General features: G+C 44.2%; 2 protein-coding genes across 2 annotated transcripts in view; both read right to left on the bottom strand.

Moving 5' to 3' along the window:
- The window catches only part of LOC134059640 (uncharacterized), a 301,237-nt gene that overhangs the window by 147,537 nt on the left and 126,731 nt on the right, over positions 1 to 26,969 (bottom strand). The window contains exons 14-18 of the mRNA XM_062516082.1: positions 26,592 to 26,765; positions 26,020 to 26,193; positions 25,483 to 25,656; positions 24,866 to 25,039; positions 24,275 to 24,448 (exon numbers count right to left, since the gene is read on the bottom strand). Coding sequence (XP_062372066.1) covers positions 24,275 to 24,448; positions 24,866 to 25,039; positions 25,483 to 25,656; positions 26,020 to 26,193; positions 26,592 to 26,765 — 870 coding nt within the window. The remainder of the gene's footprint in view (positions 1 to 24,274; positions 24,449 to 24,865; positions 25,040 to 25,482; positions 25,657 to 26,019; positions 26,194 to 26,591; positions 26,766 to 26,969) is intronic.
- On the bottom strand, positions 114 to 5,578 carry LOC134059793 (ras-associated and pleckstrin homology domains-containing protein 1-like). Its single transcript, XM_062516295.1, has 7 exons — positions 5,547 to 5,578; positions 5,259 to 5,454; positions 3,084 to 5,148; positions 2,898 to 2,986; positions 2,550 to 2,803; positions 2,051 to 2,296; positions 114 to 1,961 (listed from the first exon to the last, which is right to left on the bottom strand). Exons 3-7 carry the CDS (start codon positions 3,343 to 3,345, stop codon positions 473 to 475), a joined length of 2,340 nt encoding a protein of 779 aa, XP_062372279.1. The 5' UTR covers positions 3,346 to 5,148; positions 5,259 to 5,454; positions 5,547 to 5,578; the 3' UTR covers positions 114 to 472.

The following is a 26,969-nucleotide window of genomic DNA, read 5'->3' as shown; positions in this document are numbered from 1 at the left end:
ATAAAGTGGGTCTTTATTAATGCCATGGTGTTTTAGAATGTAGGCTATTGATTGCAAATGCTGTATATAATAATAAAAAAGCAGAACATTTAGCAAAGTGTGGCTCTTTATTGTTTTGAATACATACATTCATTTTTTAAGGATACCTTATGCTGTACAAGTAGCCATATTTAATTTGCAAATGTGGTACGACTATAGAAATCACTAAGCTTAGGCTACTCTTAGTCCTTTTAGGCTGACTTATTTGCATACTACACAATCACAGAATTAGCTGTACTGGGCAGTAATCCTCTTGATTATCGTACCCTGTGTGTTTATACTATATGTTACTAGAAAATGACAAAATAGATTTTTTTTCCCATTAATCTGTGCAAAGTCAGTTGGCACACATATAGTAACAGAACAATAAAACAGAACAGAACACAGAAACATAAAACAATAAAATGTGAAATATGTACACTGATATGACTGCTCATTGCTCTTTTTTCTTTCCATACCCCTTTGCTGCAAGACCAGCCCGCCACTCAGCCAGAGTCACATTTGATGTAGTTTGGCAAAACCAATTTCCAAAATACTGTTGATGAGTGGCTGGGTCTCGCTCAGAATTGCACTGCTTACAGGTGATGGTATCAGTTCTCCGTGTGTAGGTCCTCTTCTTTTTTCCAGTCTGCTCCTCTTCTGTTCTTTTCTTTTTATGATAGTACTGAGTTGTGTAGGGCACATCTGCCATGGATTTACCAGCAATTCTGGGAGGAACCACAGAGCCTTCAGAATAGGATGCAGGTAATGGTTTAAGTGCGAGCAGGACTGGTTGGGGTGAAAGCTGAGTCTGGGGTGCGAGCAGAGGCTGGGGTGAGACCTGCTGCTGGGGTGTGAAAAGAGGCTGCGGTGTGACCTGCGGCTGCGGTGTGACCTGAGGACGGCATGTAAAAAGAGGCTGGGGTGTGGCCTGTGGTTGCGGTGTGACCAGAGGCTGGGGTGTGACTTGCGGCTGCAGTGTGACCTGCCACTGGGGTGTGACCTGCTGCTGGGGTGTGACCTGCCGCTGGGGTGTGACCTGCCGCTGGGGTGTGACCTGCTGCTGGGGTGTGACCTGCCACTGGGGTGTGACCTGTGACTGGGGTGTGACCTGTGACTGGGGTGTGACCTGAGGTTGCAGTGTGACCAGAGTCTGGCGTGTGACCTGCGGCTGGCATGTGGCCTGAGGTTGCAGTGTGACCTGAGGCTGGGGTGTGACCTGCTGCTGGGGTGTGACCTGTGGTTGCAGTGTGACCTGTGGCTGACATGTGACCTGCTGCTGGGGTGTGGCCTGCTGCTGGGGTGTGGCCTGTGGTTGCAGTGTGACCTGTGGCTGACATGTGACCTGTGACTGGGGTGTGACCTGCCACTGGGGTGTGGCCTGTGGTTGCAGTGTGACCTGTGGCTGACATGTGACCTGTGGCTGACATGTGACCTGCCACTGGGGTGTGGCCTGCTGCTGGGGTGTGGCCTGAGGTTGCAGTGTGACAGGAGGCTGCAGTGTGAATTGAGGCTGGGGTGTGACCTGCTGCTGGGGGGCAAGCTGAACCTGGGGGGTGACCTGAGGCTTGGGTGCGAGCAGGGCTGGTCGGGGTGGTGCGACCTGAGGGTGAGGAGGTGGCAGGACCGGATTTGGATTCAGCAGAGGAGGTTGGGGAGCTGATGTTGTTGCCTGAGGAGGTGGCTCGAGGGCTGCCAAAAAGGCTGGTGTACTTCCATGAGGGACTAGGGGGTTACGTCTGCGTTTCACCTGTGCCATCCCGGCAGTGTTTGGTGGCAATACAAAGGAATGGGGATTGTCCACAGGGCCGGTAGGCATACAGGGTCGGCCTTTCCTCTGAACAGCAGGCGGCAAACTCTCTGGGCTCACAGTTGTAGGCTTTGGTGCAGCAATGCCTTGCTCCAGAACATTCTTCTCCTGTGACCGTTCCCTTTTGTTGTGCCTGCACACATTGGCAATGACATTTGTTCAATGTATTTGCACTGATTAGAGAATTGATTTTTATCATTGTTCTGAATAGATTAAACTTACCAAGAAGCAATGGTTGCACTGTTCATCACTGGGAGCTGGATAGTGGTCCTCTCCATCACTACAGCATTGTTCAAGATGACTTGCCGGATATGGATGTATGCCTTTGAGACAAGAGTCCATCGTGCATACCTAACCCCATTGATGCGTCTGGCTCCACGGTACTCCTCGCAGAGCTTAACAAAAACTGCCTCACACACCCGATTGCAGTCAGGCCACTGTGCAGGACTTCTCCCTCCTGCAAAGCATCTGAACATTTATAGAACATCATAAGTGATAGTTGAAATTGCCTTAATGTCCTGCTATGTATTAGTTCACTTGCAGGTGATTTCACTAGCTGAGCTACCTAGCAGACGTTGAATCAGCTGATTTAGTGAGTGGTTGTAAAGAATTGTGTTTTTTTTTCTTTCTGAAATTGTACAACTCTGGTGATCGTGCATTAGACAATATACTGTAGAAACATGCCGCATTGCCATTTTTACTCAAACAAAATAATATGTACCTTTTTGTACTCTCCACCCCTGGCACAACAGTTCTTTTAGTGGCTCGGAATCTCCCCTTACTGATGGTGTCCTGGTGGCGTGGAGGATATATTGTGCGTCCTCTGTCATATTTGGACAAGGACTCCCAAAGGGTTATGATCTGGGCAGTTTCCTCCCTTGATAGGGCAAGAGAATGATCCTTTAAGTTGAAGAGATAATCAGCCAAATCCTGGACAGCTTGGAAACCTTCAACATTGTCAGGTCCGACGGAGTCCTACATTAAACAAAAGACCATTTTGTACACCTGTAAGATGTGCATTGTAATTGACACGTTTCAAGAAGCCTATACTATTAAAAAAATAACTTACATCAGGACCAGTAGATTCAGATGAATTTGAGGGCTGTTCACCAGTGGTCTGCTGATCACCAGACACACTGAGTGCGTTTTGCTGGGGAGCTACATTAAAACAAATCAGAGCAGACAGAAAATGTTATAACTTGTGTGTTGTGTCAACATCATTATTTGCACCTTTAACAATTTAATACAAACTTACGAGTTTGACTTGTGGGCACTGTATGAAGTGTAGGTACAGTGGGAGGTACAGTTGCTGTTGGTACAGCTGGCAAAGTAGGTGTGATGTTGCTAGCAGCAGCTGATAGAGTGCACGGATGTGCGGGCCATAAGGTCTCTAGAGAGGGTACAGTTGGATCCTCCAAATTAACTGGCTCCACATACGACTCTTCCTCTGCAACAGTGATGTCCTTGTCCTCCAGGGTTGCACAAGCCACTTTGTAGCAGAGGTGGGACAAAGTCATTGTTTGGCAAGTCACAAGTCAGTCTCAATTCATTGCCCTCAAGTCCCGAGTCAAGTCCCGAGTCAAGACAGGCAAGTCCCGAGTCAAGTCCAAGTCAAAGGCCAACAAGTCTCAAGTCAAGTCCCAAGTCCTACGGTCTGACTTTCGAGTCCTTTCGAGTCTTTTTAAAAATCGAGTGAAACAGGTATTTTGTCAATTGAATTTGTGTGTGCTGGAGAGATTGAGATGCAAATCTGTCTAGCAGAAATGTCAAATGGTATCTCCAGCACATTCTCAATGAAATATAGGCCCTATGTGTTAAAATATGTGTTCAATTTGTTAAGAAACCACTGATAGGCCTACACAAGCTGAACTAGTTTTATAACGTGTGACCATGTTTATTACATTACAAAAATGTAGGCAAAACCGTATTGCCATAAGGGGGATACAAGTAACTCACAGCAGTGGCAATCCTAGTCCCTGCTCAAACCTCCAGTCCACACACACAGAAAATGGTGTGTCTTGTGTCTATTTCATGTTTTGAATTCATAAACTTGATATATTTTGTTAACAATTTGTAGTATTTTAGGATCTGCATAATTACTTATAGCTAAAAATATTCAGTAAATTGAATACTTCATATTGATTACACTTGTCTTTAATGATATTACAGGGTGGTGTGTAGGTCTAATTGAGTGCCTGTCACTTTAAGAAGTACGTGAACGTAATTAGGTTTCATTCGGTTAGAAAAATAGTCACACATAGTTCAAGGATATGTTTTCATTAAATAAAATGAATGTTCAAAAAACTGACAAGGTAAAGAAAATATTTCTGATGTCATAGAAAATATCTTGCAATGTTAACTTCTATGATTTAGGTTACCGTGGCATGGCATTGTTGTCCCATTCACTTTTTCCTTGGTCATGTTTAATTGGGTGGGTGCTTAATTTACTCTACCATGACATGGAGTTTGATATGTATCCAATGAGTAACAACAGGCGCTCAAAATAAAACGTTATGGTAGTCTATTCTCCTCCTGATAATGTTAGTGGAATAGATTTAATGCGAATGTCAATGTACACAAAAAGACGCAGTGGCTATGATACAGCGCACGTTTGAGGTGAAAATGTTCCACCTTTTAAAAGCCTAATCCTAATCGTGGTTAAATCCATCAATTAGACAACAGAATCAGTAGGGTAGGCTACCAGTTTGGTTTCATAGTAGCCTACCAGGCATATGTCAAAAGCAGGCTAGGATGAAGCTGGGAGGAATTTAACAAGTTCTACACAGTCATTCGTTTCTTGTTGGTCTCCACGTAATTTTTGTAGGCAAACGAATTAACGAAATAATCTTAGGTATCATTTTGCTGGCGCATTCACGTCCGTTGTCTGGCCCTGCGTGTTGTCTAGCTTGTTCCGCGTGGTTGGCCGCTGTCAAATCAAAACAATCTAGGCTACAGTAAGTGATTTGATTGGATTTTGTGCCGAATACGCGCATTGTCTCACACACAGGCGCACACACACAGATAGATCAGTCCGTGTCTACATTTCATCTTTTTGTCTTTCGTTTTTTTTTATGGGAAGTAGCAAGTCTTTACAAGTCAATAGGCGCAAGTCCAAGTGAAAGTCCGAGTCATTGATGTTAAAGTCCAAGTCGAGTTGCAAGTCTTTTTATATTTTGTCAAGTCGAGTCTAAAGTCATCAAATTCATGACTCGAGTCTGACTCGAGTCCAAGTCACATGACTCGAGTCCACACCTCTGCTTTGTAGTCCTCCATCACAGCATTGTTTTGGTCGTAAAGGTATTCAATACCTAACAGCTCACCTGGAACAACCAAAGAACCAAAAATGACAACATGTGTTGTACCGTTTTCATTGTACAGTACTGCATTGAGCAGTATTGCATGCTAGAACATAAGTGAACTTTATGCATACCAGTGTATTTCCGTGGTACGGTGTACTCCACCATTTTGTGGCCAAGCACCTCCTCGGCCAGCTGGTTGGCAGCATGCCGCAGTAGACCACTGTAAGAGTGTGGCCCTCGTCTTCCCTCTGCTGCCAGAGTCCTCATTCCACCTTGAAATGCCGTCTATCAAATAGCACTGGAAGAATGTATCACCTGCAAGGGTTCCTAAAAACATAATTTCACATCACAACACACATTAATACAACGTCAACAAATATGATTAATGTAACCTATACATTATAAGGTACAGTTTTCACCTGGGATGAATCTATTCATGTGCAAATGGAAGCTTTCCAATGACGTTGAACCTCGTGCACATCTGTAGGTTGGAAGCAGGTGGTCACCCTTCTTTATGGTCCCAGTCTGGGTGTGTAGTTGGAACCCAGGAGGGTCCTGAAGGCAAGGAATGTGCCTTCGTTGCACTTTCCAAATTTCTTCCATCCTGGCTGAATTAATCAGGGGCACACCAAGGCTGTTATGACCCTTCTCCCCGTCATATGCTCTAAGCAGCTCTTTCAGCAATCCCTCCATCTCAGTGGCCTCCCGCACAGCCCTCTTGCAGTGCAACATCATTTCGGCTTTTGTGATGTGCTTATGTACATCAGCCTCCGTTGGACGCATTTCTTTCCCCTCAAGTTCTGCCCGCTTGGCTGCCCTGAGACGCTGTAAATCCTCCACATCCCACACAAAGATACAACAACTCAGTTTGGCCATAAAGCTTGCATACAGCACATGAGAATCAGTTGTGCATCCAACTGCAAATCGTCTCATGAAATGCCAAATGTCCAATCTGATTCTCATGTCTGGCCAAGCTGCAAAGATCTTGTGCAGGTGGGAGTTCTTACAGCAATCTCGGTCCACATATAAAATAGCTGGTGGAGACACCCCAGCATCCTTATACCGCCTCACAAGCCCCTCCGCCATCTTTGCCAACCCCCAGCCCTCACTAGCTGTGAGGACACTCGCTATAACATGGCCATGTTCATTGCCCACATTTGTTGCCCAAGCAGCTGTAGACTGGGCCTTTCCTGCCAACTTCCTGACAATTTTCTTTGTGGAATCCATCTTAATGACTTGTCCAAAAAGTGATGTAATGGAGGCCTTTACTTCTTCCAACCGGCTGAGGACATCTTGGGCGTATATTTGCATTAACCAACGGTGCTTTGGCACTACTGGCATAACTGGCAAGTCCCCCAGAGGGATGGGTGAAATCAGACCCGAAGAGACAGCACGTGCCAGTCCTCTGTAATCAGTCAGGAACTGAATTTGCTTGCAGAGCCAGGTTTCTGCATGCTGCTCCTCTAGCTGCTTTTGCAGCTGGCTGCTGCTGTTACCCAAGCCACGTTGACGCATCAGGCGCACAACAGTCATGTCACACCCCAGTCTGTAGGTCATTATACATGGGAATTGGATACGGTGGCCAATGTCTAGCTGGGAGATGATGGCGCTGCTCCAACTGATCACTCTTCTTTTACAGCTCTTACAGGCAAGATATTCCGATGCAATGTAATAAGAACTGCTGACACCGACCACTTGTTTTATTCTCTGATGGAGTCCAGCAGAGGTAAGCTCTGACTGGATACAGTCAGGGTGGGGACAGACTAAGCGCACTCGCCAGAATTTCCTTGGCATCCATAACAGCAGCGGGGTGCCAAAGTGTCGCTCTAAAGATGGCATGCCATTTGGGGTCTGTGGTGGTTGAGGTGGATACCACCACATTTTGTCTCCCTTTGTCGGGTTCAGTTCGGGCTGATCAAAGCGAGACCACTGAAAAAGGGCTTTGGAAATCCAGCGCTGGTCAACCTCTGGCAACGCGGGGATCCAACCAGCTGGCAGGCATATTCTGCTCTCTATTTAACACATGTGAGAGATAGACACAATTATCGTTATATGATCTTTACAATTTGTTCTCAAAATGTCCGTACAATGCAATATTATGTAGTAAATATGTTTATAAATATGCATGTTTTCATTGATTTAATTATAATACACACGCTGTATGCTTGACTCAAGATCCTCAGCTGCAACCAACAATTCTTCGTCACCTAAGTCTATTGTGGATGACTGCACAGCGGGGGAGTCAGCAGTGGACAAAGAAGGAATGACTGCAAAAGATTAAATAAAATGTAATCCAGTAAATAAATGTGATGGATAACTCGGTTAGTCAGACTCAACTACATTCATATTGTAGTCTACTTACCAGGATGAATCTTGGGCGATACGCACAGCTTCCTCACTGCTTTGTTGATGGACATCTGAGACTTGGCTTTACCCACCAACAAGGAACGCAGGGAGGATACTGACAAAGAAGCAGAACTGGCAACAGACGGACATAAAGCAGATTGTGAGAAGCTGGCAGCCGGTGGAGTGGTGGATGCTTTTGATGAGGTGGTCACAGGTGTGGCAGCCGGTGGAGTGGTGGATGCTTTTGATGAGGTGGTTGCTGTTGTGGCAGCCGGTGGAGTGGTGGATGCTTTTGATGAGGTGGTCACAGGTGTGGCAGCCGGTGGAGTGGTGGATGCTTTTGATGAGGTGGTTGCTGTTGTGGCAGCAGGTTGTGCTGGTTTGTTCTGGCTTGTTCTAGCTTCTAACTTAAATTGAATGGCAAATCTGCCCTCAGGGTAGTGGGATATGTACCTCTGCAGAGCCTGCTTGTTGGCTAGGTTATTGACTGAATCTGTATTCCCTGATTCACCGGACATTGAGGCAACCAGGTAGCCAGCATACCCCAGCACATTTTCTGCAAGCCACTTAAATGTTTGGCCCCTGTAAAGGCCAAACTGCACCTGATGCTGCCCTAGGACATGCCAATCATTCTCTGGGTCTCCACCATGAAGCACAACCGCAGCCCTGGCCAATTCCTTCACTTTGTCTGGTGGCAGAGCCCGCGCCCATTGCCTGTTCTCAGCCTTAATTCTTCTGGCCTCCTCTGTGTCGCACAGGCTGACGCGGCCATCCCCCCTCCTCCTGAATTTAGGATCCATTCTATAATGTAAACGCACGCACATGTACACACACACACACACACACACACACACACACACACACACACACACACACACACACACACACACACACACACACACACACACACAATCAATCAATCAATCAGAGTATGCATGGTCTGATCTCTAATTCTACAGATTTCTTTAAGAATGAAGGATTAAGGCTTTTTATATACTTAAATAATAACACTGGACTGCTAAAAAATATATACAATCTGTTTACAGTGTGATCAGGCCTTAAAACCACGGTCACGTTACAATTTGCACATGCAGATGCTTAATTTGTAGGCCTATTGCACATAATAGAATAACATTACGTCACTTGTCGTTTTAGAAAAGTAAACCACTTAATAACACGATCATTTGTAAAAATATGAAGGGATTCATGCAGGGTTCACGCAACCATAGATAATGCATTAGTCATCTTTTCCAAAGGTAAACAATTGACGTTAACCTTTGCTAACTAGGCTAACCATTTATAGCATATCCACCGATAACAATAGCTTGCCTGGAATAAATCACCAGATTAATGACCAGATAAATTTAGCAGAAATAATGTCATTACATTAAAAACGTAGTCTACTTCAAAACAAGGAATAACCACGTTAACAGGTGGATAGGTCTACCATCGTATGCATTCATTCATTAGGCTACTTACAGTTAACGGTGTTCGAATAAACAAAATGACATCTTAAAATAAATTGGAAACACACCCGAAAACACGCACATCCAGGTCTTCGCAAACTTATACGTTGTTGTTGTTGTTGTTGTTGTTGTTGCAGTAGTTGCTGTAAAGAGCAGGCTAATTTTTCGACTTTCTCGAATATTTCTTGGTAGGATGCGTTAAAACTGTCATTGGCGGATGCCTGACATTTATCGAAGGGACCTGCGCGTTGATTGGTCTGACCTTCGAAGAATATGAAAACACATGGCCCTCGTGCACAAGCCTATTGGATACTGATTCCCAACATTCGAAAAGTGAAAGTTAGACTATCAGTCGGCACTGAGAGCCACAGTCTTCAGGACAGTGCCAGTGCAAGAGACTGGCACCACAGGATGGCATGGCTGGAATAGCCACAGTCTTCAGGACAGTGCCAGTGCAAGAGAGTGGGACCACAGGATGGCATGGCTGGAGTAGCCACAGTCTTCCGGACAGTGCCAGTGCAAGAGAGTGGCACCACAGGATGGCATGGCTGGAGTAGCCACAGTCTTCCGGACAGTGCCAGTGCAAGAGAGTGGCACCACAGGATGGCATGGCTGGAATAGCCACAGTCTTCAGGACAGTGCCAGTGCAAGAGAGTGGCACCACAGGATGGCATGGCTGGAGTAGCCACAGTCTTCCGGACAGTGCCAGTGCAAGAGAGTGGCACCACAGGATGGCATGGCTGGAATAGCCACAGTCTTCAGGACAGTGCCAGTGCCAGAGAGTGGCACCACAGGATGGCATGGCTGGAGGCGACGAGAGCACCAGAAATGGTCACCGGCACAGCAGATAACAGCAAGCATGTAAACACTTTAATGCAGGCAGGCATAGTTATGGCCCTTTAAGCTGCAGTAGCGAGCGTAGAGTGGAATTCAGCTGTAGTGCACCGGTGTGTGTGTGTGTGTGTGTGTGTGTGTGTGTGTGCAGGCAGTCATAGTTATGGCCCTTTAAGCTGCAGTAGCGAGCGCAGAGTGGAATTCAGCTGTAGTGCACCGGTGTGTGTGTGTGTGTGTGTGTGTGTGTGTGTGTGTGTGTGTGTGTGTGTGTGTGTGTGTGTGTGTGTGTGCAGGCAGTCATAGTTATGGCCCTTTAAGCTGCAGTAGCGAGCGTAGAGTGGAATTCAGCTGTAGTACACCAGTGTTCAGACGAGGGAGGCCTCTAGTCCATGCAGGGCTTCTGGATGCAGAGGTGTGTGTGTGTGTGTGCGTGTGTGTGTGTGTGTGTGTGTGTGTGTGTGTGTGTGTGTGTGTGAGGGAGGCCTCTAGTCCATGCAGGGCTTCTGGATGCAGAGGTGTGTGTGTGTGGAGTTGGAGTGGATTGGAGTTCTTATACAGTATGTGGCTACTCTCTTTGTCCATCCTGGTCAATTCGCCTTTGCAGAGCTGAGAGCTTCTCTGTTATGTTATGGTGGCTCATCTCCTTGTCCCTCATGATCCTGGTGTTGTCCATTCTCCTCAGTCCAGAGCAGCCTTAACGACTTAACTTAGAGAAACTCCTCAGGGTCCTCCAGCTCCCATTCATGTGCACCACTCATGTACTCATAAGTAACTTTACAACTGGTATCACATATACAGAACATTATCCACTCATGTACTCATAAGCAGAGATGCAGCAGCAGCAGCACTCATGTACTCATAAGCAGAGATGCAGCAGCACTCATGTACTCATAAGCAGAGATGCAGCAGCACTCATGTACTCATAAGCAGAGATGCAGCAGCACTCATGTACTCATAAGCAGAGATGCAGCAGCAGCAGCACTCATGTACTCATAAGCAGAGATGCAGCAGCACTCATGTACTCATAAGCAGAGATGCAGCAGCACTCATGTACTCATAAGCAGAGATGCAGCAGCAGCACTCATGTACTCATAGCAGAGATGCAGCAGCACTCATGTACTCATAAGCAGAGATGCAGCAGCAGCACTCATGTACTCATAAGCAGAGATGCAGCAGCACTCATGTACTCATAAGCAGAGATGCAGCAGCACTCATGTACTCATAAGCAGAGATGCAGCAGCACTCATGTACTCATAAGCAGAGATGCAGCAGCAGCACTCATGTACTCATAAGCAGAGATGCAGCAGCAACACTCATGTACTCATAAGCAGAGATGCAGCAGCAACACTCATGTACTCATAAGCAGAGATGCAGCAGCACTCATGTACTCATAAGCAGAGATGCAGCAGCACTCATGTACTCATAAGCAGAGATGCAGCAGCAGCACTCATGTACTCATAAGCAGAGATACAGCAGCACTCATGTACTCATAAGCAGAGATACAGCAGCACTCATGTACTCATAAGCAGAGATACAGCAGCACTCATGTACTCATAAGAAGAGATGCAGCAGCACTCATGTACTCATAAGCAGAGATGCAGCAGCAGCACTCATGTACTCATAAGCAGAGATGCAGCAGCAGCACTCATGTACTCATAAGCAGAGATCTTCTATAGCAAGTTTCACAGTGAAATTCAAATTCTGTTGTGTTATATTAGGCACACACGGTTGTGAGGTATCTGAAAAAGTACTTCCGGGATTTTGAAAATCCCTGATAAAGGATCAGACATAAGCTGTATTTTGCTGCTAAACTTATAGAAGAGCGTTGAAGACCAGTAACGACTCGGTGAGCTGCACATTTTTAAAAATGAACGTATAGGGGTGTTTTAAGGACAGAATAGTCCATGCACAAAGCGGGCAATGTTAAAGCCATACAGAGCTCCATTCTAAACCTGCCAAACAGGCTAAATCGTCGAGATTTCGGTGTCAAACACTCGTTTTCATGCTAGGAAATACAGAAAACGGGCTTAAAGTGTAAAATACCAAACTATTCTTTTAAGTTCATATGTGAGTCAAGGCAGGTGACCAAATACTTTTGTCAATATAGTGTGTGTGTGTGTGTGTGTGTGTGTGTGTACAGAGTGTAAGTGTGTGTGTGTGTGTACAGTGTACAGTGTGTATGTGTGTGCTGTGTGTGTAAGCGTGTGGGAGCTCATGAGCATATTTGCAGCTTGGCCATGTTTGTGTGTGCACTGTGCAGTGGGTCCAGGATGGAGGGCATCACCCAGCTCTGGTCCCATTGGTGGGCACCCTGTGTGTGTGTGTGTGTGTGTGTGTGTGTGTGTGTGTGTGTGTGTGTGTGTGTGTGTGTGAGTGTGTGTGTGTGTGTGTGTGTGTGTGTGTGTGTGTGTGTGCAGTGGGTCCCGGATGGAGGGCATCACCCAGCTCTGGTCCCATTGGTGGGCACCCTGCGCCCACAGCACCCAGATCACCGTGGGCAACCCCACACACAGCCTAATAAATGATTAACAATGCTTACCAATTAACTTAACATGTTACCACGTGTTTTTATTGAAAACATTCTTTACGCAATATTACCCACAATTTTCATATTTACATAAGTCACTTTAAAACATATAACTTCACATATGACTGTGCTGCAACACTTATTTATGCACAGTGTAAAAACATGATTCAGGTGGAACACAAAAGGATGGACTCATTAGAGTCCATATATTTGTAGATGTTTACACTTGGGATGTTTCTTCAGTTCAGAGAACAGCTGCTGTGTTGAGGGTCCAGGATGATTCCCCCACAGCCAGAGCACTCTGAGGGCTGATGGGTTTGATCTCAGTGCTGATGCTAAAGCTCTGAAACCTTCATCTGTTATACTGCAGTCATACAGGCTGTAGGAGAAAGAAGGAAACACTTCATCAGATCAGCTGAAGCACACACACAGACCAAAGGGGAAGCAGTTGTGTGTGTGTGTGTGTGTGTGTGTGTGTGTGTGTGTGTGTGTGTGTGTGTTGTGATTGTGTTGTCTAAACAAAGAGGGCAGCAGTTATTACCTGGCTGGGACAACATTAAAAAGTATATAGATTGTGTTATGCAGTGTGTATGGGGTGTGTGTAATGGAGTGTGTAATGGAGTGTGTATGTATTGAGTGTGTATGGGGTGTGTATGGAGTGTGTATGCAGTGTGTATGGAGTGTGTATAACATTAAACTAAATAAATGACATGAAATGACATGGTGTAATGAGTGAAATGAGTCAGTGGTGTGTGTGTGTGTGTGTGTGTGTGTGTGTGTGTGTGTGTGTGTGTGTGTGTGTGTGTGTGTGTGTGTGTGTGTGTGTGTTATTTGGTATTACTTAACTGATATCAACTCAGTATTTGGTCTTGTGATACTCACTGTAGTGTCTCCAGTTTACAGTTGGGATCCTCCAGAAGAGAAGAAAGATGCTTCACTCCTGAGTCTCCTGCTGTATTACTACCCAGCTGCAGCTCTCTCATGTGTGAGGGGTTTGATCTCAGTGCTGATGCAAGAGCTCTGAAGCCTTCCTCTCCCATACTGCAGTCTGATAGGCTGTAGAGAGAAGTAGGAGAAATACTTCATCTTCATTTCCTTTAGGACAATCAACATTCCTGACATATTTACAATATACTTTGTGTGTGTGTGTGTGTGTGTGTGTGTGTGTGTGTGTGTGTGTGTGTGTGTGTGTGTGTGTGTGTAAATGAGTGACTAAATGAAGGGGGGAGTGTGAGTTAGAGTTTAGATTCTCTGACTGAGCCCGTGGGCCGGGTTGGGCCCATATTTCCCGACACAATCCTCGGGCCTCTCTGAGGGCTGATGGGTTTGATGTCAGTGCTGATGCTAAAGCTCTGAAACCTTCATCCGTTATACTGCAGTATGAAACTGTAACACTATCCTCAGGTCGGGTCGGGTCCTTGATCAAGCAGTTGTGTTTTTTTATCATTACTTTATCAGCCCTTAGAGCCCGATAGACCCAAAGTGCATCTTCTCTGCTACGTTGCTCTGTGATTACTAGTTGCAGCGAGATGAGACCTTTAAGGCACCAAACAACAGAAGTGGGGCTTTCCAACGAGACTAACAAAAATCATGAAATTAAATCAAATTGTATCATATTTACAGTCTATACTGCTCTGTGTTCACCTGCAAACCAAATGAATGGAAATAGGCTACTTGTGAACCTGTGACCGCATTGCACACATGTCAGATGAAAGAGGAGACACAGAGCTATCCATTGACACTAAATACACCCTTTTAAGTTATAAACAGATGAAGTGACATCAAAATAATAATAATAACTTAATTTAGCTTACCCCATGTTTTTGTGTGCTTTTGTGGCATAGCATGTTCATAATCTCAACGCTATCATGTGTTTCTCTATGGCAAGGCACGTTCATAATCATAGCCTAACTGGGTGGGGAGAGAACTATGCCATAATAGGAAATATTATATATTTTTGGTAGAGTACGTCTAAGTAACAGCATGTGTACAAAGTTGCACAAAATGCAACACGTGTCATGCGCAGTGTCTTCTCCACTCGCACGCAGTTCACACACATCACACTACTCTGATGTATACAGCACATTGTGTAGAACACACACACACACACAACGCAGTTTACACACATCACACTACTCTGCTGTATACAGCACATTGTGTAGAACACACACACACACACAACGCAGTTTACACACATCACACTGCTCTACTATTTACAGCACATTGTGTAGAACACACACACACACACACAACGCAGTTTACACACATCACACTGCTCTGCTCTATACAGCACATTGTGTAGAACACACACACACACACAACGCAGTTTACACACATCACACTGCTCTGCTCTATACAGCACATTGTGTAGAACACACACACACACACACAACGCAGTTTACACACATCACACTACTCTGCTGTATACAGCACATTGTGTAGAATACACACACACACACACACACACACACACACACACACACACAAACAACGCAGTTTACACACATCACACTACTCTGCTGTAAACAGCACATTGTGTAGAATACACACACACACACACACACACAACGCAGTTTACACACATCACACTACTCTGATGTATACAGCACATTGTGTAGAATACACACACACACACACACACACACAACGCAGTTTACACACATCACACTGCTCTGCTGTAAACAGCACATTGTGTAGAATACACACACACAATGCAGTTTACACACATCACACTGCTCAACAGCACATTGTGTAGAATAAACACACACACACACATCGCAGTTAACACACATTACACTGCTCTGCTCTATACAGCACATTGTGTAGAATAAACACACACACACACACACACACACACACACACACACACACATCGCAGTTTACACACATCACACTGCTCTACTCTATACAGCACATTGTGTAGAATAAACACACACACACACACACACACACACACAACGCAGTTTACCCACATCACACTGCTCTACTCTATACAGCACATTGTGTAGAATAAACACACACACACACACACACACACACACACACACACAACGCAGTTTACACACATCACACTGTTCTGATGTAAACAGCACATTGTGTAGAATAACACACACACACACACACACACACACACACACACACACACAACGCAGTTTACACACATCACACTGCTCTGCTGTAAACATTGTGTAGAATAAAGACACACACACACATACACAACGCAGTTTACACACATCACACTGCTCTGCTGTAAACAGCACATTTTGTAGAATAAACACGTGTGTTTGTGTGTGTGTGTGTTGTGTTTGTCTGACTGTGTGTATGTGTCTGTTAGTGAGTGAGGAGTGAGTGCCTCAGTGAGTGTCAATGTGTGTGTGTATGTGTGTGTGTGTGTGTGTGTGTGTGTGTGTGTGTGTGTGTGTGTGTGTGTGTGTGTGTGTGTGTGTGTGTGTGTGTGTGTGTGTGTGTGTGTGTGTGTGTGTGTGTGTGTGTGTGTTTGTGTGTGTTTGTGTATAAATGAGTGACTAAATGGAGGGGGGGTGAGTTAGAGTTTAGATTCTCTGACCGAGCCCGTGGGCTGGGTTGGGCCCATATTTCCTGATTTTTTGGGCCCGATCTGAGCTCTAGTGTGAGACAGTGATGTGTGAATGTGGGCATTTGTAAGTTATTGAGTCAGTGGTGTGTGTGTGTGTGTGTGTGTGTGTGTGTTTGACTGAGTGACAGAGTGTCAGTGATGAGTGTATGTGTGCATTAGTAAGTGTTTGAGTCAGTGGCGTGTGTGAGTGTGTGTGTGTGTGTGTGTGTGTGTGTGTGTGTGTGTGTGTGTGTGTGTGTGTGTTTGATTGTGTGACAAAGTGAGTCAGACATTTGTCTATGTGTGTTAGCGAGCGAGAGCATCAGTGTCAGTGGTGTGTGTGTGTGTGTGTGCGTGTGTGTTTTTAGAGTGTGTGTGTGTGTATGTTTGTCATATTATAGTGTGAGTGATTGAGTGAGTAAGAGAGTGACTGACTGACTCAGTAGTGAATTTGTGTTTGAATGAGAAAAAGAGACAATCAACATTACTATCAAATTTCCAATACTCTCTGAGTGTGTGTTGAGTGAGTGTCAATGTGTGTGTGTGTGTGTGTGTGTGTGTGTGTGTGTGTGTATGTATGTGTGTGTAGGTAGGGGGCTGAGTCTGTGAGTGAGTGAGAGAGACAGTGATGTGCGTCTGTGTGCATTAGTAAGTGATTGAGTCAGTGGTTGGTGTGTGTGTGTGTGTGTGTGTGTGTGTGTGTGTGTGTGTGTGTGTTTGTTTGATTGTGTGACAGAGTGAGTCAGACATTTGTCTATGTGTGTTAGCGAGCGAGAGCATCAGTGTCAGTGGTGTGTGTGTGTGTGTGTGTGTGTGTGTTTGGGGTTTGTGTGTGTGTCTCAGTAGTGAATTTGTGTTAGAGTGAGAAAAAGAGACAATCAACATTACTATCAAATTTCCAATACTCTCTGTGTGTGTGTGTGTGTGTGTGTGTGTGTGTGTGTTTGCACGTGAGTGTGTTGTGATTGTGTGCAGATGAGTGACTAAATAAAGGACTGACTGAATGAGTAAGTCAGTGGTGTGTGTGTGTGTGTGTGTGTGTGTGTGTGTGTGTGTGTGTGTGTGTGTGTGTGTGTGTGTGTGTGTGTGTGTGTGTGTGTGTGTGTGTGTGTGTATGTGTGATATAGTGCTATGATGTTATAATGTTACAATGTGAGAGATCACATAAGTGAGTGACAGAGACAGTAACTAACTGACTCAGTGGTGTGTGTGTGTGTGTGTGTGTGTGTGTGTGTGTGTGTGTGTGTGTGTGTGTGTGTGTGTGTGTGTGTGTGCATGTGTGTGTGTGTGTGTGTCCGTTTGAGAAAAATAAATAAACACACTGTCAAATTCACTGATAGCAACTCAGTATTTGGTCTTGTGATACTCACTCTAGTTTCTCCAGTTTACAGTTGGGATCCTCCAGAAGAGAAGAAAGATGCTTCACTCCTGAGTCTCCTGCTTCATTCCAACTCAGCTGCAGCTCTCTCATGTGTGAGGGGTTTGATCTCAGTGCTGATGCAAGAGCTCTGAAGCCTTCCTCTCCAAATCTGCAGTATGGCAGGCTGTAGAGAGAAGTAAGAGAAATACTTCATCTTCATTTCCTTTTGGACAATCAACATTTCTGTCATATTTACAATACTCTTTGTGTGTGTGTGTGTGTGTGTGTGTGTGTGTGTGTTTGTGTGTGTGTGTGTGTGTGTGTGTGTGTGTGTGCGTGCGTGTGCTTCCTATAGTGCTATAGTGACTGCATAAGTGAGTGTGAGAGAGAACTGACTGACTCAGTGGTGTGTGTGTGCGTGTGACGTGTGACGTGTGTGTGTGTGTGTGTGTGTGTGTGTGTGTGTGTGTGTGTGTGTGTGTCTGTGTGTGTGTTTGTGTGAGAAAAAGAGATAAAACACACTGTCAAATTCACTGATAGCAACTCAGTATTTGGTCTTGTGATACTCACTATAGTTTCTCCAGTTTACAGTTGGGATCCTCCAGAAGAGAAGAAAGTTGCTTCACTCCTGAGTCTCCTGCTTCACTCAAACCCAGCTGCAGCTCTCTCATGTGTGAGGGGTTTGATCTCAGTGCTGATGCAAGAGCTCTGAAGCCTTCCTCTCCAATACTGCACTTATACAGGCTGTAGAGAGAAGTAGGAGAAATACTTCATCTTCATTTCCTTTAGACAATCAACATTACTGTCACATTTACAATACTCTGTGTGTGTGTGTGTGTGTGTGTGTGTGTGTGTGTGTGTGTGCTTCTATAGTGCTATAGTGACTGCATAAGTGAGTGTGAGAGACAGTAACTAACTGAATCAGAAGTGTGTGTGTGTGTGTGTGTGTGTGTGTGTTCGTGTGAGAAAACGAGATAAAAACACACTGTCAAATTCACTGATGGCAACTTAGTATTTGGTCTTGTGATACTCACTGTAGTTTCTCCAGTTTACAGTTGGGATCCTCCAGAAGAAAAGAAAGATGCTTCACTCCTGAGTCTCCTGCTTTATTCTCACCCAGCTGCAGCTCTCTCATGTGTGAGAGGTTTGATCTCAGTGCTGATGCAAGAGCTCTGAAGCCTTCCTCTCCAATACTGCAGTTATCCAGGCTGTAGAGAGAAGTACAGTAGGAGAAATACTTCATCTTCATTTCCTTTTGGACAATCAACATTACTGTCACATTTACAATACACATTATGTGTGTGTGTGTGTGTGTGTGTGTGTGTGTGTGTGTGTGTGTGTGTTGTGATTGTGTGCAGATCAGTGAATAAATAAAGGACTGACTGAATGAGTAAGTCGGTGGTGTGTGTGTGTGTGTGTGTGTGTGTGTGCTATAATGCTATGGTGTTATAATGTTACAATGTGAGAGATCACATAATTGAGTGAGAGAGACAGTAACTGACTGACTCAGTGGTGTGTGTGTGTGTGTGTGTGACTGTGTGTGTGTGTGTGTGTGTGTGTGTGTGTGTTCGTGTGAGAAAAAGAGATAAAAATATGAGGGGCCGTTTAGGACATTATTCAGAATTACCTCTCACGCACTATACTGAAACCTCTCGCACACTATACTGAAACCTCTCACACACCACACTGAAACCTCTCACACGCACAAGTGAAACCTCTCACACGCACAAGTGAAACGCTCTCATATACACACCTGAAACGCTTTCATACACACATGTGAAACCTCTCATACACTATACTGAAACCTCTCACACACTATACTGAAACCTCTCGCGCACTATACTGAAACCTCTCACACACCATACTGAAACCTCTCACACGCACAAGTGAAACCTCTCACACACCATACTGAAACCTCTCACACGCACAAGTGAAACCTCTCACACACCATACTGAAACCTCTCACACGCACAAGTAAAACGCTCCCATATACACACCTGAAACGCTTTCATACACACATGTGAAACCTCTCATACACTATACTGAAACCTCTCACACACTATACTGAAACCTCTCGCGCACTATACTGAAACCTCTCACACACCATACTGAAACCTCTCACACGCACAAGTGAAACCTCTCACACACCATACTGAAACCTCTCACACGCACAAGTGAAACCTCTCACACACCATACTGAAACCTCTCACACGCACAAGTGAAACCTCTCACACACCATACTTAAACCTCTCACACGCACAAGTAAAACGCTCCCATATACACACCTGAAACGCTTTCATACACACATGTGAAACCTCTCATACACTATACTGAAACCTCTCAGACACTATACTGAAACCTCTTGCACACACTAGTGAAATGCTCTCACACAAACAACTGAAAAGTTTTGCTCACATACACACATATGAAACCTCTCACACACTATACTGAAACCTCTCACACACCATACTGAAACCTCTCACACGCACAAGTGAAACGCTCTCATATACACAACTGAAACGCTTTCATACACACATGTGAAACCTCTCATACACCATACTGAAACCTCTCATTCACACTAGTTAACTGCTTTCAGACACAACTGGTTTCATGTGTATGTGTGAGCGTTTCAGTTGTTTGTATGAGAGGATTTCAGTAGTGTGCGTGAGAGGATTTCATATGTGTGTGTGAGAGGATTTCATATGTATGTGTGAGAGGATTTCATATGTGTGTGTGAGAGGATTTCAGTTGAACAGGAAGCCATTTCAGTTGAACAGGAAGCCATTTCAGTTGAACAGGAAGGTATTTCAGTTGAACAGGAAGAGCGTCATTGGGTGCATCCAATTGACGAATCCGGCACTGGATTTGTCTATGTTGACGAGTCGGCGCTAACGTTTATGATAGCTAGGCCTACCTGTGGAGTTGAACAAATCGTCTTTTTTCCCCCTTCGTTTTTTGGCTTACGATGTCGGGAAGAACCTGTTGTGTGTTTGGCTGTTACAACAACAGAGGGAAAATACAGATATGGAACAAAAATATATACATGTACGTTCACCCGCCGTTATTACACAGCCTGTCCCTGTGTAACACCTACATAAGCACCAGAAAAAAGGTAGACTAAATGCATGTTTCCCAAATGCCGAGCAATCACGAGATTGCTCAGCATTTGGGAAACATGTATTTAATCTACCTTTTTATGTTCCGTGTCAGCATTCATCCAAAAATTAGGCTATTTGACTCAACATTGAAAATAATTAAGGATTTTCCTACGAATTCTGTTTCAGCCGTTCCTCGCATTAATGCCTAATTGAAGCTCTCCCAAGCTTGAAATGCAGGCATAGAATATATTATTAAGAAACTCTTTATTAACGTCTTCATCAATGGACCAAAACAAAAACCAAACCCCATAGAGCTCGATTGAGTGCGTCAAAAACACACCTCTCTGTTACATTTCTCCGCGATTATAAATTGCAGCGAGATGAAAGCTTTATTGCACGAAAGAGCAGACGTGGGGCTTTCCAACTAACCACTTTATAGGTTGCGTAAGGACGCACACATTCCATGCTCATACCAATTGTAGGCTATAGGCCTATGCCTTGATGACATTAAATTAAGAAGTATTTCCTGATTTGGTAAACTTTTAGTTTATTTTTCTTTCAGTCCATGGTTCCATAGGCTACCATTCGATCTTGCTTCAAATTATCAGACTTGGGAAGCACGCCTCTCATCGGAAACTTCGCTGCTCAGTAGCCTAATTTTCTGTCGACGAGGCCAGCTGCAGTTCGAGAAAAGCTGCAGATCATAGAGAAAGCATATGCTCTGAGAACAGAACATAACTGCATGTCAAGTGTAGCAGAGGGTCTGTCTACGCAGAAACAACAACTGGCTTGGTGCATGCACCCCGCTTTCAACGTCAATTGACTCCCAGCATTTCTAAATGTTCGTGACAAAATGTGGGGGATAGAATCGCGTTTTATCGGGGATGCTGCAAATTATGTCTGTCTTTTCTAAAGACAATTACGTGTAGGCCTAGGATATAAATGACAAAAAATGAACGGCATATTTAATTTAATCGACCCGACCAAACATGACCCGAATATCATTTCAAATATTTTTTCTTGACCCACAACCGCGGGTGACTGCGGTCGCCCTAGGCACGTGCAGAGAAGGGGGGCTACAGGGGCTCTAGCACCTGCCCTTTTCCCCCTTTGATGTCAAAGTGCCCTTTTGACAGGACCCGTTTTTTACTTTTTAAAATGTGTACTTCCGCTAGTTCCAACGTGAATGTTCACTAAAATGTCTCATTAATAGTTTGTGAAATTAGAAATGTACAAAAATAAAAAAAAAAATCTGTGTTAACCCTATATGAGCCCGACCGACGCAAAGTGCGTCAAAAAACACCCATTCTTCTCTGTTACATTGCCCTGCGATTATTAGTCACAGCAAGATTAGACCTATTGCACGAAAGCGCAGAAGCGGGGCTTTCCAACGAGCCTAGACACTAGTCTGTACGAAGTATGAAAATTAAAAAATTCATGAAGCTAAATCAAAGTAGGCTATATAATTTACAGTCTATATTGCTCTGCGTTCACCCGCGCATCCTATAGGCTACTCTCGCTTGAATTACTGGCGAACCTGGCATCGCACAGACATGACACGCATATCAAATGAGAGAGGAGGAACAGGGCTTTCCATTGATACCAAATGCATCGATCTTTCTGTGTTATAAAAATAGACGAAGTGACAAACAAATAATAATGTCATATAGCTTAGGGGACCGTTTGATTTAGCCTGTGTACTCGTGAATCTGCGGTCAGAAAAATATGGCACGCATGTCAGATGAAAGAGGAGACACAGAGCTATCCACAGATACCAAATACAACATTCTAGTTCATAAAACAGATGAAGTGACAGCAAAATAATAACTTAATTTAGCTCCACCTACCCCGTGTTTTTGTGGAGTTTTTTATTTGGCATATGGTCATAATCCAATGTTATCATGTGTTTCTCTGGCAAGGCACGTTCATAATCCGGTTTTGAGATCCTAGCAAACTCCTGTATGGTATCCAATTCAAGACTCATATTGCATCCAAATTTGTTTGACAAATAAACAGTTTTTTGCCTTTACTTTGTTCATTGCAATGTAGTAAAAAGTTATTATAGAGAATCATCATATGTGCACGTCATGCGTGCTACCACGCAAACAAGTCAGGTCAGATCAGCTCGTGTCACAAATATGGAGCACAGAAAGTGTCAAAACACAATTTTTCATCATTAAATAGAAATTGCCATTTATTTCTGTACGGCACACACCACCTATTTCTGTAAATTGCTCAGCTCCAAAATCCGACTACATGCATTCTTAAATTGCCATTTTCAGGGCAGTCAGGCCTACACAAACATGAAAGTCACTTCGAGCTGTCAGCTTGCTGTGAGGAGATACAGTCAAAATGTAAGAATTTGTATAATATGCTTTTTGAATTTTTATTATCTATAAATCAAAATCAAATCAACGCAAGTATTAATACATGATCGTGGCAGATGATTAAAGCTTTATAGGCTAGGGAATGTAAAACTTAAGTTCCAGTTTTTACACCATTCAAATTGTGTGTATCTTTTCTAGCTTTCGTATGCATTATGTTCTATAAAACATTATATTATATTCTGCAGTGCAAAGATGCCCACTAAAGACAGGAAAAGAACGCAGTTTTTTGAACATTTTGTTCCATGTGCCCTTTTTAAAAATTTGAGCCCCTGCCCCTTCAAAGGTCTCTGCACGCCCCTGAGCCCGCGTATCACGTTAAACGTTAGCGCTGACTCATCAACATAGACAAATCCAGTGCCGGAGTCGTCTATTGGATGCACCCAATGACGCTCCTCCTGTTTAACAAAAACACCTTCCTGTTCAAGTGAAATGCTCTCACACACACATATGAAATCCTCTCACACACACTACTGAAATGCTCTCACACACACATATGAAATCCACTCACACACTCTACTGAAATGCTCTCATACAAACAACTGAAACACTCACACATACAGATATGAAAGCAGTTCACTAGTGAGAGGTTTTCAGTATAATGCATGAGAGGTTTCACATGTGTGTATGAAAGCGTTTCAGTTGTGTATATGAGAGCGTTTCACTTGTGCGTGTGAGAGGTTTCAGTATGGTGTGTGAGAGGTTTCAGTATAGTGTGTGAGACGTTTCAGTATAGTGTATGAGAGGTTTCACATGTGTGTATGAAAGCGTTTCACATGTGTGTATGAAAGCGTTTCAGGTGTGTATATGAGAGCGTTTCGCTTGTGCGTGTGAGAGGTTTCAGTATGGTGTGTGAGAGGTTTCAGTATAGTGTGTGAGAGGTTTCAGTATAGTGTATGAGAGGTTTCACATGTGTGTATGAAAGCGTTTCAGGTATGTATATGAGAGTGAGAGGTTTCAGTTTAGTGTGTGAGAGGTTTCAGTATAGTGTGTGAGAGGTTTCAGTATAGTGTATGAGAGGTTTCAGTATAGTGTGTGAGAGGTTTCAGTATAGCGTATGAGAGGTTTCACATGTGTGTATGAAAGCGTTTCAGGTGTGTGTATGAGAGCATTTCACTTTTGCGTGTGAGAGGTTTCAGTATGGTGTGTGAGAGGTTTCAGTATGGTGTGTGAGAGGTTTCAGTATAGTGCGTAAGAGGTTTCAGTATAGTGCGTGAGAGGTTTCAGTATAGTGTGCGAGAGGTTTCAGTATAGTGTGTGAGAGGTTTCAGCATAGCGTATGAGAGGTTTCACATGTGTGTATGAAAGCGTTTCAGGTGTGTATATGAGAGCATTTCACTTGTGCGTGTGAGAGGTTTCAGTATGGTGTGTGAGAGGTTTCAGTATGGTGTGTGAGAGGTTTCAGTATAGTGCGTGAGAGGTTTCAGTATAGTGTGCGAGAGGTTTCAGTATGGTGCGTGAGAGGTAATTCAGAATAATGTCCTAAACGGCCCCTCATATAAAAACACACTGTCAAATTCACTGATAGCAACTCAGTATTTGGTCATTTGATACTCACTGTAGCTTCTCCAGTTTACAGTTGGGATCCTCCAGAAGAGAAGAAAGATGCTTCACTCCTGAGTCTCCTGCTTCATTCACACTCAGCTGCAGCTCTCTCATGTGTGAGGGGTTTGATCTCAGTGCTGATGCAAGAGCTCTGAAGCCTTCCTCTCCAATACTGCAGTCATACAGGCTGTAGAGAGAAGTAGGAGAAATACTTCATCTTCATTTGCTTTTGGACCATCAACATTACTGTCACATTTACAATACACTTTGTGTGTGTGTGTGTGTGTGTGTGTGTGTGTGTGTGTGTGTGTGTGTGTGTGTGTGTGTGTGTTGTGATTGTGTGCAGAAGAGTGACTAAATAAAGGACTGACTGAATGAGTAAGTCAGTGGTGTGTGTGTGTGTGTGTGTGTACTTCCTATAGTGCTATAGTGACTGCATAAGTGAGTGTGAGAGAGAACTGACTGACTCAGTGGCGTGTGTGTGTGTGTGTGTGTGTGTGTGTGTGTGTGTGTGTGTGTGTGTGTGTGTGCGTGTGAGAAAAAGAGATAAAACACATGTCAAATTCACTGATAGCAACTCAGTATTTGGTCTTGTGATACTCACTCTAGTGTCTCCAGTTTACAGTTGGGATCCTCCAGAAGAGAAGAAAGATGCTTCACTCCTGAGTCTCCTGCTTCATTCACACTCAGCTGCAGCTCTCTCATGTGTGAGGGGTTTGATCTCAGTGCTGATGCAAGAGCTCTGAAGCCTTCCTCTCCAATACTGCACTTATACATGCTGTAGAGAGAAGTAGGAGAAATACTTCATCTTCATTTCCTTTAGACAATCAACATCACTGTCACATTTACAATACTCTCTGTGTGTGTGTGTGTGTGTGTGTGTGTGTGTGTGTGTGTGTGTGTGCTTCCTATAGTGTTATAGTGACTGCATAAGTGAGTGTGAGAGACAGTAACTGACTGACTCAGTGGTGTATGTGTGTGTGTGTGTGTGTCTCTCTGTGTGTGTGTGTGTGTGTGTGTGTGTGTGTGTGTGTGTGTGTGTGTGTGTGTGTGTGTGTGTGTGTGTGTGTGTGTGTGTGTGTGTGTGTGTGTGTGTATGTGTGTGTGTGTGTGTGTGTGTGTGTGTGTGTGTGTGTGTGTGTGTTCGTGTGACAAAACGAGATAAAAACACACTGTCAAATTCACTGATGGCAACTTAGTGTTTGGTCTTGTGATACTCACTGTAGTTTCTCCAGTTTACTGTTGGGATCCTCCAGAAGAGAAGAAAGATGCTTCACTCCTGAGTCTCCTGCTTTATTCAAACCCAGCTGCAGCTCTCTCATGTGTGAGGGGTTTGATCTCAGTGCTGATGCAAGAGCTCTGAAGCCTTCCTCTCCAATACTGCAGTTATCCAGGCTGTAGAGAGAAGTAGGAGAAATACTTCATCTTCATTTACTTTTGGACCATCAACATTACTGTCACATTTACAATACACTTTGTGTGTGTGTGTGTGTGTGTGTGTGTGTGTGTGTTGTGATTGTGTGCAGATGAGTGACTAAATAAAGGACTGACTGAATGAGTAAGTCAGTGGTGTGTGTGTGTGTGTGTGTGTGTGTGTGTGTGTGTGTGTGTGTGTGTGTGTGTGTGTGTGTGTGTGTGTGTGTGTGTGTGTGTGTGTGTGTATGTGTCTGTGTGTGTGTGTTCGTGTGAGAAAAAGAGATAAAAACACACTGTCAAATCCACTGATAGCAACTCAGTATTTGGTCTTGTGATACTCACTGTAGTTTCTCCAGTTTACAATTGGGATCCTCCAGAAGAGAAGAAAGATGCTTCACCCCTGAGTCTCCTGCTTCATTCACACTCAGCTGCAGCTCTCTCATGTGTGAGGGGTTTGATCTCAGTGCTGATGCAAGAGCTCTGAAGCCTTCCTCTCCAATACTGCACTTATACAGGCTGTAGAGAGAAGTAGGAGAAATACTTCATCTTCATTTACTTTTGGACCATCAACATTACTGTCACATTTACAATACACTTTGTGTGTGTGTGTGTGTGTGTGTGTGTGTGTGTGTGTGTGTGTGTGTGTGTGTGTGTGTGTGTTGTGATTGTGTGCAGATGAGTGACTAAATAAAGGACTGACTGAATGAGTAAGTCAGTGGTGTGTGTGTGTGTGTGCGCTTCCTATAGTGCTATAGTGACTGCATAAGTGAGTGTGAGAGAGAACTGACTGACTCAGTGGTGTGTGTGTTTGTGTGTGTGTGTGTGTGTGTGTGTGTGTTCGTGTGAGAAAAAGAGATAAAACACACTGTCAAATTCACTGATAGCAACTCAGTATTTGGTCTTGTGATACTCACCGTAGTTTCTCCAGTTTACAGTTGGGATCCTCCAGAAGAGAAGAAAGATGCTTCACTCCTGAGTCTCCTGCTTTATTCCCACTCAGCTGCAGCTCTCTCATGTGTGAGGGGTTTGATCTCAGTGCTGATGCAAGAGCTCTGAAGCCTTCCTCTCCAATACTGCACTTATACAGGCTGTAGAGAGAAGTAGGAGAAATACTTCATCTTCATTTCCTTTAGACAATCAACATTACTGTCACATTTACAATACTCTGGGCCAGATGTACTAAGAATAGCGATCGTAACGTTTTTTGCGCCAAGGCCAACACGCAGAAAGCACACGAATAATACTTCAGTTTACGTCCTATTTACCAATCCTGACATTCGTTGGGTAATCTG

Source organism: Sardina pilchardus, chromosome 16 (assembly GCF_963854185.1).
Source record: "Sardina pilchardus chromosome 16, fSarPil1.1, whole genome shotgun sequence".
In the NCBI taxonomy this organism is placed as follows: domain Eukaryota; kingdom Metazoa; phylum Chordata; class Actinopteri; order Clupeiformes; family Clupeidae; genus Sardina; species Sardina pilchardus.
Note: the sequence above shows the minus strand (reverse complement) of the source record. Positions and strands in the feature narration are given on the sequence as shown.

Bases quoted from the DNA above. Each gene is read 5' to 3' on its own strand.
- LOC134059793 (XM_062516295.1), bottom strand. From the start codon at position 3,345: ATGACTTTGTCCCACCTCTGCTACAAAGTGGCTTGTGCAACCCTGGAG. The intron at 2,987-3,083 runs GTAAGTTTGTAT...GTTTTAATGTAG, and splicing joins AGTGCCCACAAGTCAAACTC to CTCCCCAGCAAAACGCACTC. The intron at 2,804-2,897 runs GTAAGTTATTTT...TGTTTAATGTAG, and splicing joins CTGAATCTACTGGTCCTGAT to GACTCCGTCGGACCTGACAA.